Here is an 18,889-nt window from a genome sequence, read left to right as displayed (position 1 = left end):
TTCAGACTCTTTTTTTAGTTTTATGTAGTTTTTTGATATTATATTTTATTGTTTTTATTTTTTATGCTGCATAAACAAATTTGCCTTGACATTAATGACCAACACACTTATTTCTGCTTATTTTCAGTGAAATAGACACATTCATTTATGATAATTTTTTGTAAAAAACAAAACAAAACAAAACAAAATATCAGCAACAAGGCCACTATTATTTTGTATCAATGACTGAAAAAAGGAAATCTGTACAGCTAGGGTTAAATTGTTTTTTATTAATAAGAGAGAGTCTCTGCCAGCCAGTCAAACATTTCACAATATGAAATACGTTTTATCAGTATATCACATTTTTACAAATAAACCTGTGATACTAAAACCAATAATTTGACTGTTTTCAAACTGAAATAATGACCTTTGTGAAAGCGTTTTCTCTACCAGTACTATATGTGCTTGATATGCCTGACTTCCACTTTGCAAAAGGCCAGCTGTGACAAACTTTAAAAATAACAAAAACTCTGAAACTATCTTTCAGCAATTACAACGCCTTTAACTAAAGAACTCACTTTGATGTATTTTAGTACCAAGCCTTCAGCAGGAAGTCAAACAGCCTGATAAGGCTTGAGAGTGAAATGCATCAAAGTGGGCCTTAAAGGTCCTGGCACTGGTTCAGCTCAGTTAGTGGAGCAGGTGCCCATAATCAGAAGCTTCGGTTCTTGGCGCACTGGTCAGGGGATCGATTCCTGGACTTGACACTGTGAGGTCCACGTCTTCCCCCTCTCTCTCCCTGTGGCTTTTAAATTATCTAAAGAGAGTCTAGGAGTCTCTTGTCATTTTGGTGACTACACCACAGAGCAGCTCAAACAAACTCTTTCTTTGAGTCCACGAAGCGCTCTTTTCTACACTTTAATGGAAAACTTTAAATAACCCTGGATGGAATAAACTCAGTGGCATAACAGGACAATCTGAAGCTGGTTCTCACATCTAATTCCTAACTATTAATGTAAGTCTGTTAGAATGAAACTGATAGAAGTTTATTACCTCTTAATGGCTTTAGAGTGAAGTTCTCCGTCTGACCACTGAAGGGCGCTCTAACACAAAACCTGCCAGAAAGCCGCGACTGTTGAACTGAGACCAGGTGAGGTCAGAGAATATACAGTGTGTCACACTTACGCACTTGAGATTAAACAAAATAAAACAGAAGGCAACAAACACTCGTTCTTTACAGTTTCCAGCTGTATACAGAAAACAACAAGGTGAAGTGACATCACAACTAAATACTCAGAGAGCCTTTTAAATGTGAGGAGCCATTACTCATGGTTTTATAGCTCCTTTTACATGATTCATTTCTAATCAGGGGCTCAAAAAACGATGCTGAGAACACAATGAACCACACACACTCAGTGACAGTAAATACTCCACTTGGAGCATTTCCTGTTGGTAGATATGGAACTCCGTCTGTGTGACATCACGTAAACCAGAGCTTTTTCAAATGGTGTGGCAAGGCACACTGGTGTGCCACGTGGCAAGTCTAGGTGTGCCAAGGAAAATTTTACAAAAATATATCATAGAAGAAAAAAAAAAAAAGATACTAGCATGTGTTAAAGAGGCTGTTTTACATGGATATGAAAATGGTGTGCCCTGAGATTTTTGCCTGATCTTAAGTGTGCCTTGGGCAAATGTTGAAGAATCACTGACCTAAACAATGCATAAGAGCTTTCATTTCTTCTATGTCTTTATATCCCCCATCTCACTGAAAAAAAGATTTCAACATGACTTAATAACTTTCTTTAAGACAAAATTATTTAAAAATAATATATTTACTAAAGAAAACTGTCAGGTAATTTCTCCCTTTGCAATAAAACTCTTCACTACAAACAACAGACGTTGTTTATTCAAGGTATGAAAATATTAACTTCAAATATTAAATATTACCTAATGACTGTTTTTTACATCACAGTTAGTAACCGGTGTGTTTAAAAAAAAAAATGATATTACAGTTCTTCATAACAGTTCACAATAATCTTATTAAGACTAAAATGCAAAAATTAACAGATAAACTGAGCATACAGATGTTAATTCTGATGAAATGCAGAAACTATCCTTCCTATCTTGCATATTGTAGGAAATATAAAGTATTTCTCAGTGGCGGTAAAAGGCTGTAAATAGATCTGAGCAATAAGTGCAGACTGCAGCAGCACATTTAACACTCTGCTGCCCAGTGAGACAAATATTGATCAGAAGCAGCGCAGTGGTCTAACATGGCTACAAGCTAGGGAAAGATTCAGATCACTTTTATTATTAACTGCAACGTTTTTATTACTTTGCCTTTATTTATAGGTTAGGAAGGGTTAGGGTATTTCATAATGCATGGTTTCCTTTAAAAATATTAATTTCATTGACGATCATCAAAAAAGGCAAAAAAGGAGGTAAAAATTAGTCATTACTCCAGCCAAAGACCTTTACACTATGCAAAAACAGTCATGTTTCAGGGAGTTTCTCACTGGGGTTTTTATCTCAGAGGTTCTGAAGGACTGGCCTGCAATAAAAAAGGTTAGAGAAAAAAAGATACCTTTAATTTTGTAAAAAATACATATTTAACTGACTAGAGGTCATCAGCTCTTATTTGTTGTAGCTTTTACAACCATTCATGAAATTTTCAATGTTTTAATCCTCAAAAAATGAGGACTTTTGAGTCATTTTATAACTTGATGGCAGTGCTGAAGATGTAATAGTTTTACTGTATAAAGTCAAAGTATTTTGTTGACCAGATGTATTTTATTTCAGTGAAACCATGATTCATTGTCAGGAATACACTCATTAAACCCCAAAACAACATATCAGTCTGCCTAGAACGTGTTCTCCTTGAAAATGAACTTTGAAATCTATGCAACTTTAATTTTGAACAACGTTTTAGGCCACTTGATTAATTTTTCAGACATTCAATTTTACTCAGTAGGATTAATTATGATACACATCATCAAGATATCACGAACCATTCTGGCTCTACCTGTAATTTGATACTTTAAACTATATTAATGAAGAAGTGCAGTGTTTTATATTATTTTGTAGCAAACACAATCATTAAGTTCTTTTACATGACATGACATGACACAAATACCAAAGTGTCTTGTATCATAAAACTTTTTTTAAAGAATCATAAATGTATTTCATTTCCTGAAAAGAAGAGGATTTTAGTGTCAAAATGTCCTCACCACCAGGTAACAAAGGCATGTGTGAATATGAGCATACAGCAAAGAACCTTCAAGACAAAGTCAGAGACAAAAAGGTTTAAAATGGTACAAAGAAATGAAAGAAAAGGGAAAAAAGGGGGCAGTCAAGTAAGAAAGAAGGACACTAAATGGAGTTAAAGGAAAGGGTCGAAACAGCTTAATTTTTTGTTTCGAGGTCACCGATTGTTTTTCACAGGCAACCCAAGACACACACCAACTCACACACACACCTGTCCCTGAGGAAAAGATCGATACACAGAGATACCACCATCAGGAGAGAATCTGCTCACAGACACAACTCCAACTGCCTGAGCAGAGGTACTGATCAATAAACACGCACATACAGGTGTCACCACTGCTATCTAAAGAGGGCCAATCAATGCTTACACACAGATATACCTGCACCAATCAGCTGCTGAGTGCACACACTCACTCTCTCAGCCTTTTAATACACTCCCTCCTCTCTCTCCTCCCATCCCTCTGAATCTCCTACACACCACCCTCTCTTTCTCTCCTACCTCCAATCTCTGCTGTTTAAATCACTCACATTTAAGTAAAATATATAGGTAGTAAAACCACACGGCCACTTTATAAACAAAGTCCAATTTGTAGCAACAATCCTGTAAAGATGTGTAAAAGTAAATTTTTTGATGAGGGTATGCCACATGCTCAGGGATGTTAAACTGGACACGTTCCTCTCTCTGGATTTTTAAAAAAAGAGGTCCAACACTTCCTGGTGAAGTCATAGGGTGGCGCTCTGGTCTTAAACTAGCACAGCAGGTCCGTGACAGCACTAAGAGAGGGAAAAAGTCACTGTGACTTGTGTGTGTTGTATGAATAAACCCATGCATTTATGCATGATCTTCACATGCATTAATGCAGCCTGTGTAAGGACAGCAGGTCAGTCAACTTGGACTGCCTTTTCCTGCTCCTTCTTCATCCATCCGTCATTTTCCTTCTCATCTTTTTTTTGTTTAAATCTTCCAGTCTTCTTTTTCTTTTTTAATCCCTTTCTTTGCATTTCCAAAAAAACTTGTCATCTTTGATCAAAAACCTCTCAAGGAATGTGGAAAAGACCATAGTCACATATTTGGTCCTGATCTTGGATATATGCCTGATGGACTAAATAAAGATACTACCTATCTCTGAAAGATTAAGCCAGTGGCTAACAAAAGAAGGCCTTTGGTACTGGTTTCAGAAAATCTACACTATATTGCAAGCCCCTCTGTTAACACAAACATTTTCATCTTCTAAAACAGATTCACTTGTCCATATGCCGCCAAAAAGAACTTGGGGAAAATGAAGGGAAAAATATTGTATTTATTCAGCCAAAGAAACTGACTTTTAAGATTAATGGATGCACAAAAACATACTTGAATCAGATTATTTTGTTTTTATCCACTCCACAATTTCAAAATCGATTATCTTTACATATTTTAGATTGGCTTTTTATGCCTTTGTTTTACTCACTTCTGACTGGTCTGCTGGTTACGTCGCACACTACGTCAGGACTTTCCATAAGGGCCAGCTGTCAGCAAAACAGCCGACTAGTTTTGTTGGCTTTATTTAACAGTGTGGCTGACTCATTTTTCTTTAACATTTTAAATTAACTTCATTAATGTACCAAACTACAAAAAAGTAATTTTAGAATACAAATGTTTCTTTGCAACTTAAATCTAATGACCTTATTTGGTAAAATCTCTCGTTACTTTATGTGCTCCATGTTTGGCTGTGATGTAATGTCATGCCCTGTTATAAACTTTGAAAGAACTTTAATTTGAGTAAGTGGTAACCACAACCCTCCATGAGTCTTTTTACATGAAACAACAAATTTTTAAAAGGACTGTGTGAAAAATAACAAAATCTAGAAACACTGTGAGCTTAATCCATGAAATAGTTGAATTTTTTCAATAATCAGTTTCTAACTTTATATTTTCCTTTTAAAATACTTGTATTCCCAGCACAAATTGTTGATTAAATATTCCCAAAGGAAATTTATTGTTGGATTTTCAAATTTCTTATCTGTTATAAATATCATCAGGATCTTAATATCTGTCAATAACGATAATCAATTTTTTGTTTTATATCTAGTATATCAACACCATGCCAATAATATTGCGCATCTTTACAAATTTGATTCTTATTTGCTGGTTTCAGCCGTGGATTTTGCAACTACTTAATCTTTTGTTGAACCAATTTGTCTTCGGAGTAACTAGTGTGCATCGCAACAAAATTAAGATTTCCAATTTTACTCTGAATCTGATATGGTTTCTATTTCTTATTGTTTATAAACAAAACTATTATGGATTCATTCCAACATTTACTGATACAAATTAATTTCTGTGTGACTTTAATGATTTTTGTTTCTTGTATTGATTGCCTGAACAAAAATATTCAATCTGACATTTTCAGCTCCAATGAAAAATTTCAGCTAACTAAAAACATCTAATGTAGTGCCCTGGCATCAGTCACTAAGACTCCCAGTAATGAGTCCTCTTTCTAAACAGTCCATTTTTCATTTCCATTAAAAATCAGTATTTTTTTTGGTTGAGAGGTTTTAAAAGTCAGACTACAAGCTTTCAGCATAATTATTGGTTGACCCAAAAGTCTATGGATTCAGGACCCATCTGTCCCAAAAATCGGTCATTTCATCTTTTGTAGTGTGTCATAGAAAACAACAATAAAGACCATGGCTGAAACAGGGCGCTGGTGCAGCTCGGTTGGTAGAGCACGCGCCCATAAGCAGAGGCTACAGTCCTCAACACACCAGTTGCTTTGGGATTGTTTCCTGATCTCTGCAAGTCTGGTACATGTCTCCCTCCCTTTTTTTCTCCAAAATTTCCAGTACCACTTCAGCTGTCCAACCAAATAAAGGCGAAATACCCCCAAAAAACAGAGAAAATGAGAAATAGCAGAGTTACTTCAGTGACCCTGGAGAGCAACTGCCGTTAACAGTAGCATCATGCTAGTGTATCCTTCATCATAAAGTCTGGATAGACAAACGTCCGTCCATCCACCCAACCATTCATCCAGCCATCCATCTTCTTCAGCTGATCCGAGGCCAGGTTGCAGTGGTAGCATGCTGAGCAAATCAACCCAGCCATCCCAGACACTTTCCACCTCCTTCTAGGGGGGACCCCGAGGTATTCCCAGACCAGACAGGATATATAAACCCTCAAGTGCATTCTGGGGCTTTCCCAAGGTCGCCTCCCCGCTGACATGCCTGGAAGACCTCCAAATGGAGGCGCCATTTGATGCAAAGGAGCAGCGGCTCTACTCTTAGTGCCCTATGATATCTGAACTCCTCACCATCTCTATGACTGAGTTCAGACACCCTCCAGAGAAAACTCATTTCAGCCACTTGTATCTACAATCTCATTCTTTCCATCATTACCAAGAGTTCATGATCATGGTGAGGGGTGGGAGGTAGATCGACCAGCTCCCTCTTCACCACAACGGTCCAGCACCCATCCGCCTGTAAACGTCATGTTCGCTTTTACCCTACTTTTTGCAGATGAGTAGATGGTGGTTGTGTGATGTGGTTCTGTTGGCTTCTTCCGCCAGGAACCTCTAGTAGGCATTGGAGCGGTTTGTCAAGTGCGAGGCAGTCAGGATGAGAGTCAGCACCTCCGGGTCTAAGCTCATGGTTCTCTGCCTCAAAACGATGGATTGCTCCCTCTGGGTGGGGAGTAAGTCTCTGCCTCAGGTGAAGGAGTCCAAGTATCTTTGGGGTCTTGTTAACAAAATATAAACAAGGAAAGTATGTTTGTTTACATTCTTCTTTCCTGGTGTAGTCTAGGCCAACTCCTCTTCCTTCCAATGCCATCACATCGGTTACAATGACTGATCATGTACCATCATGCCATCAGTCAAGTCAGTTTATGGCTCTGCAATCATCTAATCTGACAAAGCAACCACCATTGCAGTCTGACCTCATCTTAATCCAGATTCTGGCCATGAATGGGGAAAAACATTCAGATGTAAACTTAAGTGTGTCTGACAGAAGGAAGTTTACACTTGTGCTGCACGGTCTGTTCAAGGCACTCTTGGAAGTTCACACTAAGTTTGAAGATTTATGAAACCTAAAAAAAATACATACATATTTTGATCACTTTAAAAACAAACAAACAAACAAACAAACAACAAACAAATAAACAAAAAAAAGAACGCTTCAAAGCATTAAAGAACAAAACTTTGGTATGTAATAAAATCATTGTGTTTTTTAATTAAGTTTTGTATGCATAGATAAAAATGTAAGACACAGAGACGGAAGGAGGTGGGCAGAAGGGGGCTGCAGGCAAAGAAGAATGCCCACGCTGTATGCAAAAGAAAACTGTAAAACCAGTGTCTCTGGGCGTGTGTGAGGGGGAGTGAAAAAGAAAGAAACCATAAGAAAGAGTTGTTGAAGCAAATCTTTTCGTGTGAATATGACTGTTGTATAAAAATGTCTCCAAACCCAGGTGACACAGGTGAAATAAAAATGTTGTGGATAGCTTTTTAGTCAATTTACTTCTCTCTATATGTATTTGTAGAATTGTATGTGTGTCCATGTGTGTCAGTATCTTACTTTCTCAGTAAATACCCCTGGGATTTGTGGTCTATACTGTGTGGTTTGGAGGAGTTTGTTAGTTGAAGGCCAGGTGCAGGCAGACAACACACTGAAGATAAACGGACCCAACACACACACAAACTCACACACAGGGAGGATAAATGGACCCAGTAGCAGGGAGGTCTGACAGAATGCCTTTTCACACCTGGCTGAGCCCAACGGAAGGTGACAGAGTCACATCTCCCAAAGCAAACACACACACTCACACACACACGCACACCTTCTCACATTGGGGAGTTCAGGGTCATAAGCAGCATCATGAATAAAATGAGGCTGTCTTAAACAGAAGGAGCCCCGTGTCTGCGTGTGTGCAGGTGTGAGTTTGTGTCTATGCACGCCCCTAACCCCCATGCCAGTTTGGATGTGTAACGACCTTCTGTTCCCAGTGCTTAAATGGCTTAAATACTTCAATTAGACCTGGGTCACAATCTTCCACCCGTTAAAGCATGCCGTCACACACAACACACCAGGAAACACAAACAAAAAAAGATGGGTTTATCAATTTTAGAGGGGTCCAGAAGAATCTTGTTCTTAACCTGAAACCCTAGATAGACTGTTTCATATGTCCATTACATGGGATATATTTCACATCCATCCAAGAAACCTCCTATACAAAGTGTTTGGGAATGGCAGGGCTTCTCAAGGCTGACTAGACGAACGTTCTGTTTGCCATATATTATGGGCTAATCAGAGTGACAGGGACAAAATGAGGAAGTAGGCATGCTCAGCTCTAAATGGTGGACCTAGTTGGTGCAGCAAACTCATGCTGAGGCTGGTTGGGAGAAGAGCAAAAACATATTCTCTGCCAAGAAAAGCTCTCGGTGTGGTTCTTTGCTCAATAAAGAAATGCTGCTCATACCTGATAAAAAAATACTGCTAAAGTTACATCTAAACTAATCACTTCACCAGTGGCAGCCATTGCAAATGGCTTAGTAACAAAACTATACCTCACCAGTAAGCAAGGCCATCCATAAGGGGGGATAAAGGGGAAGCTTTCTGAGGCCCAGCCAAATTAGAGGCCCATGGAGGTCAGGAAAATCATGGTCCATTGTAAAGATAATATGGTAACCATATTTTACATTTAACCACTCCTATCAAAGCAAAAACAAGAAAACAATGCTACATAATTATGTTGTAGTACAGGATGGCCTTTTCAAAAGGTAACCTATTATAACAGAATTACCTGTTTTTGGTAATGTTAGCAATGTAAACCATTTGGAAAGTAATATCAGACTTCATATCTTAGCCCTAATGTGCACATACATCAGGATAACAGGACTAAATAAAGAAGGAACTGTAAATTTAAGGGGAGAATTAATTAAATAATTGCAAAATAAAGGTGAAAAGTTGCAAAACTTTGTGGTGAAAAGGAGTTAAAGAGTAGCAAAAAAAGGGTAAAAAGTGGCAAAAATAGGTTAAAAGAGGCAAAAAATAATGAGGTAAAGCAACAAATATGGGTTTGTAACAGAAAAAAGTTGCAAAAATGGGCAGTAAATGGGTGAAAAATGGTTACAAAGTGGCAAAAAAGGGGCAAAAATGGGTGGCTTAAATAGTAAAAAGAGGTTAAAGTAATAGAAATTAGCTAAAATCGGCAAAAATGGGTTTAACGTGGAAACAAATGTGGCAAAATGGGCGGAAGTATTTGTGAAAAGTGGTTACAAACTGGCTCATATAAATAATTTGAACATCAGAACTCAATAATGGCTTGACACTTTTTTAAGCTCTAAAATGAAGCGTTAGCCAGGACACCAGCACCAATGCTACTGATCCAACACACAAGCATTGATACCATCAATAAATCAAACATGGGGAGGGCTCATTCATGGGGTTTTTCAGGGGCCTAGTCAATTCGATGGGTGGGCCTGCCAGTAAGAATTGCAATCAGCTGAAGAAGGTCAGGAGACAAGCCATGACATCTTTTCCTACACAAGAACCTTTCAGTGCAGTTCTTTGCTCTAATTTTGATAGAGAACTATAGTCCAAAAGTTACTAACAGCTTGCAGTACAGCTAAACCCTGTCTTGTTCTCCTCAGATAATGCTGATTGGTCAGGTCCATTCTCAGACCAGGCACAAAAGTTTCAGATTGGAGCTTTGCAAGATGGATCTGTCTGATGACAGACACAGAATTTGGCCAATTCATCTGCTTTGCAAGGTTATCTCATCATTTTCTTTTCTGTGGTTCAAAACAAAAGCCTTTACAGTGAAATGTACCCAGAATCCCCCCGTCACTACTTGTGCAACAATTAAACTTCTCTCCCGTCCTCTCTGCCAGCGTCTCCCCTGGAACTTCCCCGTCCTGCTCCCTCCTCCCTCCACCGTCTCTCCCGCCGTGCTACCCTCACGCTAACGATGCTGCCTTTTCATTAGACAGCCCCTGCTAATTAATCTCCATAGAGGAGAGTGACAGACCTCCCCCAACACACACACACAAAGTGAACGTCAAGATGTATGCAAACACACACTCTTCTTCTTCCCTGTCTCTCTCTCTCTCTTCCCCTCCCTTGTCCCGAGTGGCGCTGGCAGCCCATTTCATGCTTTATCACGTCTTTTAATTGACAAACAAGCTGCTCTTTTCTCTTAGGCTGAGGTCTATATCACCCCCTCGCTTAGATGCACACACACATACACACACTAAAACACACACATGCATACATAAGGAGCCAAGAAAACGAGTTATCTCTTCAGATTCGGGATAAACACACAAAAAACAAATAAATGAATGCATCCCTGCTGACATCTGGCCCATGTGACTGTCACACAGTTTTCTACGTTTTGACACATTGTTTCTGCACAGCACACATGTGAACACAACTCACCCACACAGACAGATGTCAAATGAGCACGCAGGTTAAAAATGACTGGAATAAACAAATAGAAAATTAAAGTTCCTGTCACTTTCAGCACTTTCTTTATCTTCCAAGATAATGCTTCCACTATGGTTCACTCATCTGCTTCAGGGCGAGGTCAATACTAATCACAACAAACTTATTGATCACCCACTGATCGTATCACACCTTTCCTTTCATGATACCAACAGAGATTTTTTTCCAGCGCCTCTTTGGGAAATGGCTGCGAGTGGGGCAGGGTGAGTGTGCTGTGGTTTAGTCCCTCCTTCTTTATTACAACCTTGCTCTTCTACATCTGTGCTTTTAATTGGGACTCAGGGACGGACTACTACATCCACTGGGATTTAATGAAATTCATACACAGGTCGAGCCCAAACTGGTAGGATCCTTTGCAAAGTTAAAAGCAGTTCTATTCCCTTATATCAGAGCTTTCACTTAGTTTGGACTGGGGGCCAGTTCCTGAAAAGGATCCCATTTGAAGGGCCTGAGGGATGTAACAGAACATAGAGTACTGATTTGTTCATCTTTAATCAATTAATCGAAGTGTTTTAGATTGTCCAAGGAGTAGCAACTTCTTCAGTTGATACAAACATATGTGTCTTGATGATCTTTAATATTTGCCTAAAATCAATGCCACTAGTAGTGATGCTAATTTAGCTTTCTGTTGTTCTTTGCAAGGTTGACAGAGGGTGCCATGTCTTGGCTCCCAACATGACCTCTACCCCACAGTCTCCTTTTGGGGTGTTGTTAGAGAGCTTGGGAGCCAAGTGGTGTCAAAGCTAGCATAAGTTGTCTTGAAATGCCTTTTAGGTTGCACTGGTGGTGTTCTTGACAGTTGCCTCAGCTTACACTTGTTGCCCCTGGCTATAAAATAAAGTAATGTGACAATCAAACTTCTACTTTTGAGATCAAGACAAATGTTGGGAAGTGAGATTAAAGAAAAAGATGTTAGACAAGGAAAAATTCCAACAAGCACAAGGAAAGACTCAAGTTATAAGGCAGACCCAGATTAGACTATGTATGATAGTAGATGGGGCTGAACAATATATGACAAAAAACACATTTTTTTGCAACATAAAAGTCATTTTTTCACTTATAAAAGGAAATTATACCAGTTAATGCAGTGTATTTTCATATACATTAAATACAATTTTACTCAAACAATTTGAGCTTTTTTCATTTGTATCTCTGCACCATTTTCATATTTTAAATCTAAACACCTTCCTACTTTCATCACACACCAAAGCCTTCTGACTCTAATGCACACACCTACAGCCATGTGGAATAGAAGAACGAAAAAAAGAGAACAGATGGGATGAAATATTTTGTATAGGCTAAACTTCACAATTCAACTTAAACCGCATCAAACATTTCTAACACTGTTAAAAGTTACATTTAGTCTACATGATCAGCCCCATGGTCAAAACTTCTAATTGAAATAAAGCTCAAAGTCTTTCCCTGTGACTCTCAAACACTGCAACGGACACCTGCTGCTGTAACTCAAGCTATCAAGAGCAATGTATATGCATTTAGGTGTTGTATATTTCTGTGCACCGGGGTCAAGGGCTTGCTTATATCAAGAATGCACTTGCCTAAGATCCGCCAAATACTGAGCATCTGTACCGGGTGTCATATTGACATAGGCTATGTAGGATTTCAGTAGCACCACCTGTAGTCTGTGTGTGTTTACATAAAAGAGACACACAGACTCTACATGTTCTGTGGTCAGTTCTCTAACTACTGATGATTATATCAAACAGAATTTTAATGTAGATTAGTTATAAAAATAAGAAAACTTGCCATTTTGATTTGCATCAAACACCATAAAAGTGAAAGCATGCTATGCTTCAGGTCACATGACTAAAATTGTCCCATCCTGTGATGTGACAGTTGCACATGTGCACATTGTAACTGTGATAGAAAAACCTGACACACCAAAAATATATATTTTTAATATCCATCGCATGAGATATTTTTCACATCCATCAGGGAAACGGTCCATAGTCTGTGTATAGGAATGATAAAAACTTTGAAAAAATAATCTCAGATAGCAATTAGATAAACGCTCTGTCTGCCACCTTGCAGGCTAATCAGAGGGACAAAACATGTGATGTAGAAGGCATGTGCATTCCTGGGAAGTAAACTACATAAAAGTGAGTTCTACAGGCTGCTGCTGCAGTTCACCATAAGTGGAGTTAGTTGTTGAATCAAATTTATAACAAATGTGACTAGGAGAGTAGCAAAAACTTTTTTCCACCAAGAAAAGCTTTCTTTGTCCTTCTTTTAATAAAGAATTGCTGTTGTTCTCATCAAACTGCCACTATAGCTACATCTGACTTAATCGCTCTTCTGGTGACAGCCATTGTTTACTGGCTTGCAGTACAGCTAAACCTCACTCATAGCTACCATCTCGTCCTCCTCAGTTAAGGTACAAACATATTAGGTGTGGACTTTGCAAGACAGATTTGCCTGATGACAGACAAAAAATCTGACCAATCTGCTTTGCAAACTTAAAAAAAAAAAAAAAATATCGTTCAGCCCTTAAAGTAGACAAAATACAACGGTTTCACACTTTTTGGGGAACGATGGTTTAAAATGTTTGGTCTGTTGACTTTTTCTGAAGAATTTTTTGTTTGTAAAGCAAGAAAAAAACTCTTTTTCACACTGAAATACTACCCTACACTTAAAAAAATTATGTGTTTGTCTCTCAGGCTTACTGTTAGCATTTCAGATGGTTTCATTGTAGCACTGAAATTTAAGTGTTCTAGTGAAGATTTTACAGTTTGTTTTTTGTTTCATGATACTTACAGTGATGTGATACTGCCTCCAGATCTCTGGACAGGCCTGAGAGGAGAAAGAGAAACAAATAAGGTTAACAAAAGTACAGACGAGACATACATTATGCATTTGATAACAGAGCACAACAAAGTAAAAAGGAGTGGAAACTGATGGCAAAGGGAATGTCTATTTCATAAGTTCTCAACCACTTTTCATTGGAGCCCCCTCTACTTGTTATGAAGAGAAGCTAAGCCGCCCCCCAACCCCCAGAGAGTCCCAGACCCCTGGCTGGGAACCATTGGTCTATTTAACCTACAGCTTGAATGTGAAAAACACTTAGTTCTATAAATAGGTCAATCTAAATAAGTGTTTACTGACTTGAATATATAAAAATGTTTTACTGTCATTAACTTAGAGTAAGTCTTTTATTCATACATAGGGAGGTTCCCCTCCATCAAGTTTGCCATGCTGGATTTTACAGCTTGCTTTTTTGTAGAGCACCACAGAATGGATCAAATAACAGTTACACATTTTGTAAAATACCCCTTGTTGCCAGAGTTATCACCAGAAGAGAACACTTCAATCAGACTGTTAGATGTCACTAATATTCCTAGTTTTATACACTGCACCTGTAAGTGAACTGTTTAAGGCATCATAAAATAGATACATGGAGACAGTAATGGCATTCAGGTAAGACACCCCCTAAAAGATGAGAGAGATAGGTTACTGTAAAAGGAGTCAGAAAAACTGTCTCCGAGTCTTAAAGTTTCTTTCTCCGTTTCTCACTAAACCTGTACAGCCCTAATTTCTCAGTTTCCCTCCACCGTTGTCACTCTGCAGTCACTCAAACAGTCAGTAAGTAAAGCAGTCAGTCATTTTGTCCCACTGTGGCTAAAGCATTATCTCCGGGGCTTCGCCACGCTGTTCCTTAAGCGTTTCAACATCCTTTCCCAACCACTGCCACTTCCCACTGGGAAATTGAAAATGCCGCAGTCGCCGCGGGCAACAAGATTTATCTACTTACACACCTACTGAGTGAGTGAGAGAGACTGAGAAAAAGAGGTGGAGGAAAATCTGAGCCTGTTCTTTGGAGAGGGATATGTTTTGTTTTCTCTTGCATACTCTAAACAAGTTCTTTTCACACATCTACATGATATGTAAATGGCTGTCACATTAAATTGAGAGTTTTTGGCCTCGTCTGCTTGTTTGAATCGTGACCTTTAAAGAATACTTGCCACTTTTTCAGCCTTAATCTGAGATGTTTAGATTTGAATACAAAGATGGGAAAATATGAATTTTGATAGCTGCCTCTTCCTCCACCTCTCATCGAGCTTTCTTTTCTTCAACAACCCCCTCACACACACAGATGCACATTAACACACACATACATCCACTCCCTCCTGTTTGCTCTCTCCCTCCAGACCGCCAGGGTAGTGTGTTGTTGTCGAGGGCGACAGGCGAGGCGAGCGACACACTCGCGCTCCGTCAACCGTCTGTCTTTAATGAGAGACACAGAAAGGCCCAGGGGAAAGAGACCTGACTCGCTTTTTCTCCCTCAAACACACATACAGTATCATTTGTGAGTGCACGCAGAAAAAAAAGTTGTTCTATGAAGAAAAGGGTAATTAGAATACTACACAACTTTGCACCTTTGTTTGTTGTTAAATGATATGCAAAAGAGAGGAAGGGAATAAGACGAACAAGTAAACAGGAGGAAGAGTGAAGAAAGAATGAATGAGTGAGTGAGTAAGTGAGTGAGAGAGAAAGAGAGAGAAAGAGCGGGCAGTATGTGTCCTGGTCTTCCCTCTCCCTCTGGTGTTCACCTGGTTACTCATCCATTACACAGAGCACAGTACATGACTGACTGGTGGAGCCAGAGAGAGAGAGAAAGAGAGAGAGAAAGAGAGAAAGAAAGAGAGAGAAAGAAAGAAAGAGAGAGAAAGAAAGAGAGAGAGAGAGAGAGAGAGAGAGAAAGAAAGAAAGAGAAAGCAAAAGAGAAAGAGAGAAAGAGAGAGAGAGACAGAAAGAAAGAGAAAGAGAAAGAGAGATAGAGAGAGAGAGAGAGAGAGAGAGAGAGGTGGGGGTGGGGGGCACAGTTCAGGCACCTTCTTACATGCACACAGGGTTTCCATTCTCTGGCATTAGTGTAAATGGGCAAGGTAATGAACGTTGCGGTGGGATAATTGTCATTGATGGTCATTAGATTCACCCTTCAGTGCCACCACACACACTGCACACACACACAGTCCACAGCTGGAATATGCAGCATGGCAGAGACATAACTAAGCTGTAATTGCTGAAGTGTATCAATTAATGTGAACAGCAGCGTGTGTTGACCCCCGGTCACTCATCGTCACGTGAGGAAGAAGGGGGAGAGAGGGGGGAGAAAACAGGGAAAGCAGGGGTACCGATGAAGAAATAAAAGTGAGGTGCTTACAGAGACAATCTGTTTTTATATTGGGTGTCTGTCAAAACAACAGTTTGTTCACAACATAAAATCAAGAAGCATACAATTTAAATTATGGTGTACCTCAAGGGTCAGTCCTGGGACCAAACCTTTTTTTATTTTGTATGTAAATTCTATCATACATGTTTTTTAAGCTGTTCAAGTGTAATCTGTTTGCAGATGATACTACCCTATTCGACTCCGGTAATAATTTCAAGACAATCTGGCTGCAGACAGTTTATGTCTGACAGACATTCTCACAGAAGGTTCAAATGGGATGCTGTTTATCTCAGAACAGAAATACACGCTGAAGCTTTAAAAAATCAGATTAAACTCTGGTTTAGAGATAGAGTAATGGTTTAGATATGGGTTTGGCTACCAAAAATTAAAAGTCAAAAACCCGAAGGAAAAATTTTGTCCTCTTTTTGCTTCAACTAACAGAGCTACAGACCTATGGAGTTACTTAGCTATGTAGCTAAAGCTAAGCTCACAAAGCAGCTAAGTAAGCTATGTGGGTAAGTTATCTATGTTGCCATCTTAGCTTTAGCTATGTTTGCTAAACCACAGGTTTTTAAAGCTAACTTAGCTACAGTGGTGTATGTAGTAATCTTAATTGCGTAGCTAGCGTAGCTAAGTAAGCTGTAGCTAAAGCTAAAAAAAGCTAAGCATTGGTGCAACGTCTTCTAAAATGGGTCTATATATTAATTCAATCCTGGATAACATCTCTGATGTTTTTCTCTGTTTAATTTATGAATGTTTCTTAGTCTCTAATGTTTGATGTCTCAGATGATCAGTCTGTGAGTGTAGCCATCAAAAACGCATGGTCTGCAGTCAGACCCCTCTCTATAATTTAATACAGGTGTTGGATGTGGTTAAAAAAAAAAAAAAAGAGTGGTTTGATATAAATAAATTATCAATGAATCAATGAATCTTAATACAACAAATTTCATGGTTTTCTGTAACAGAGAGAAAAGCATCAACACTTCAATTAATCCAGAAGGAATTAAAGGAATTCATAGAGTAAAGAAAAATAAATGCTTAGGCTTCACAATTTATGAAAAGCTAAACTAGAAATTACATACAGATTACTAAAAGGAGAAAATACTAATGGCTCTGTTACACAGAGTAAAGGATTCCTCCGATAAAAAAGTACTGTACCTTTTATACAACTCAATAATTGTTCAAAATGTGACCAACCGTGTTGAAGTACCGGATAGTGCTTGTACATATATATACTCATTAAACGTTTAATTATATCCAAAAGAATTATTAGTAGAAGTCAGTATAGAGATCCATCAAACCCATTATTTGTTTGGTTACAAGTGCTGGAAATTTCAGGTATCAGTAGATTACAGTGCTCTGCAAATTATGTATTAAGTTCATAAGAAATTGTTGCCATCCGACAACAGCAAAGATTTGAAAAAAGAGAAAGTCCATATAAAGTCACCGGAGGCTATACTTACGTCAAAGAAGTGTCCAGTCATGCTACAGCGATGGCACTGCTTGTGCCAGTATGCTCGCTCACTGCAGGAGTCGTAGAGGTGTCCAGGCAGTCCACAGTTGTTGCAATGTCTGTTAGGACACTCGTTCACTATGTGCCCCGGGGTGCCACAAAGGAAGCAGGGCAACAATTTCTGCATGCAAACAAACATTTAACACAGTTAAGTAGTAGTAGTTTACATACTTTATTTTTTTTGATGTGTTAAAGCTGTTAATGTGACAGAACACTGATGGAACTGACTTTAGGCTCTGGACAGTTCTTGGACAGATGACCATTCTTGTTGCAGTTTCTGCACTGGACGCTTTTGCTTGTGTAATATCTGTTTGGCAGCCGCTGCACTGCCATCCTGGCACCTTTGTCTTTGTTGTAGATCTGAGCCTGAAACACAAACGGTTAATGCATCAATGCCATATGACGTTCATATGACTAGCCTTTTAACGTTCATTGTTACTTTGACTGTAAAGTGTAAATAAACCCCCATGTTTTGGCTGAAGTGCATCTACCCTGGAATTTAAAAATGCCTTTAGAACGTCAATATAGGGCTGGGGCTGATGCTATCACAATCAGCTGCAACATCCTACAGTCTTAGCGACACACAAACGCACACAAACAGATTAGCTAGTTTAGCAAAGTTATTTAACCATGTGCAGCAGCTCAGAAGCAATGACACTTCGAAGAGAACTATACATACCAACTCATATAAATACAAGTGATCGGCTGTATATAAAATGGCATTATTGTTATAAAAGGGTACTTTTTATGGAGGGGAACAAACATCAGACATCCTTGGAAAATAAACATTTGTTTAATGTTAATTTTCCATTAAAATCTCTGCAAAACAGAAAATGTCCAAACATCTCCCCTGTACCACTTTTAAATAAATCTAACTTTTTAAAAGAGACCTCAGAAGCATAAAAAAGTCTGGATATTAATGTCAAGATGCAAAAGCTTCTAAATGCCACCTACCTCCTTGTCTTTGTCAGAAACCAACCAGCTTCCATCCTCATCAGCATCTGGCAAGACAAAAAAAACCCTTTTTAATAGGAATGCAAAATATCATCTTCACGAAATCGGTTTGGCAGAAAAATTTAGTCAATGTATCAGCCGTACATATTGGAAGTATAAACATGCCAGCCAAATATCGGGAAAATGTATGACTGTACTATCAGGTACTTGAACTGCTCCCCTGGAGACAGATAGTTTTTAATTGAAGTGAATTGCATTGCATATAATAGTTGGAGGCCTAAGGTGTCACACACTCAAGGGGGCCATTGTGAGCCCTGACTATTTTGAATGAAGCCCCAAACACAAAACAACTACCATACTGTCTAGTTCCCAGCTTTTCTCACAATTTTAGACTTTAAGCATAATCCTATAAGGGGTTAGTCAATATTGGTTTTACTTCATTTTGAACTCGAGTTCTTACTCATGCTACCAAGCTGTCATCGGCAGTGCTGCTGAAAAAATTTTATTTATAAAACCTT

At 38.7% G+C, this 18,889-nt stretch overlaps 1 protein-coding gene across 1 annotated transcript in view; it reads right to left on the bottom strand.

Moving 5' to 3' along the window:
* zcchc7 (zinc finger, CCHC domain containing 7) overlaps positions 1-18,889 on the bottom strand; it is an 82,037-nt gene that overhangs the window by 14,767 nt on the left and 48,381 nt on the right. Inside the window, exons 4-7 of the mRNA XM_041785561.1 lie at positions 18,372-18,418; positions 17,646-17,783; positions 17,368-17,538; positions 13,489-13,524 (exon numbers count right to left, since the gene is read on the bottom strand). Of these exons, the coding sequence (XP_041641495.1) occupies positions 13,489-13,524; positions 17,368-17,538; positions 17,646-17,783; positions 18,372-18,418 (392 nt within the window). The remainder of the gene's footprint in view (positions 1-13,488; positions 13,525-17,367; positions 17,539-17,645; positions 17,784-18,371; positions 18,419-18,889) is intronic.

This window comes from Cheilinus undulatus, linkage group 4, assembly GCF_018320785.1.
Source record: "Cheilinus undulatus linkage group 4, ASM1832078v1, whole genome shotgun sequence".
NCBI classification, from domain to species: Eukaryota; Metazoa; Chordata; class Actinopteri; order Labriformes; family Labridae; genus Cheilinus; species Cheilinus undulatus.
This window is presented reverse-complemented; position numbering and strand designations above follow the sequence as displayed.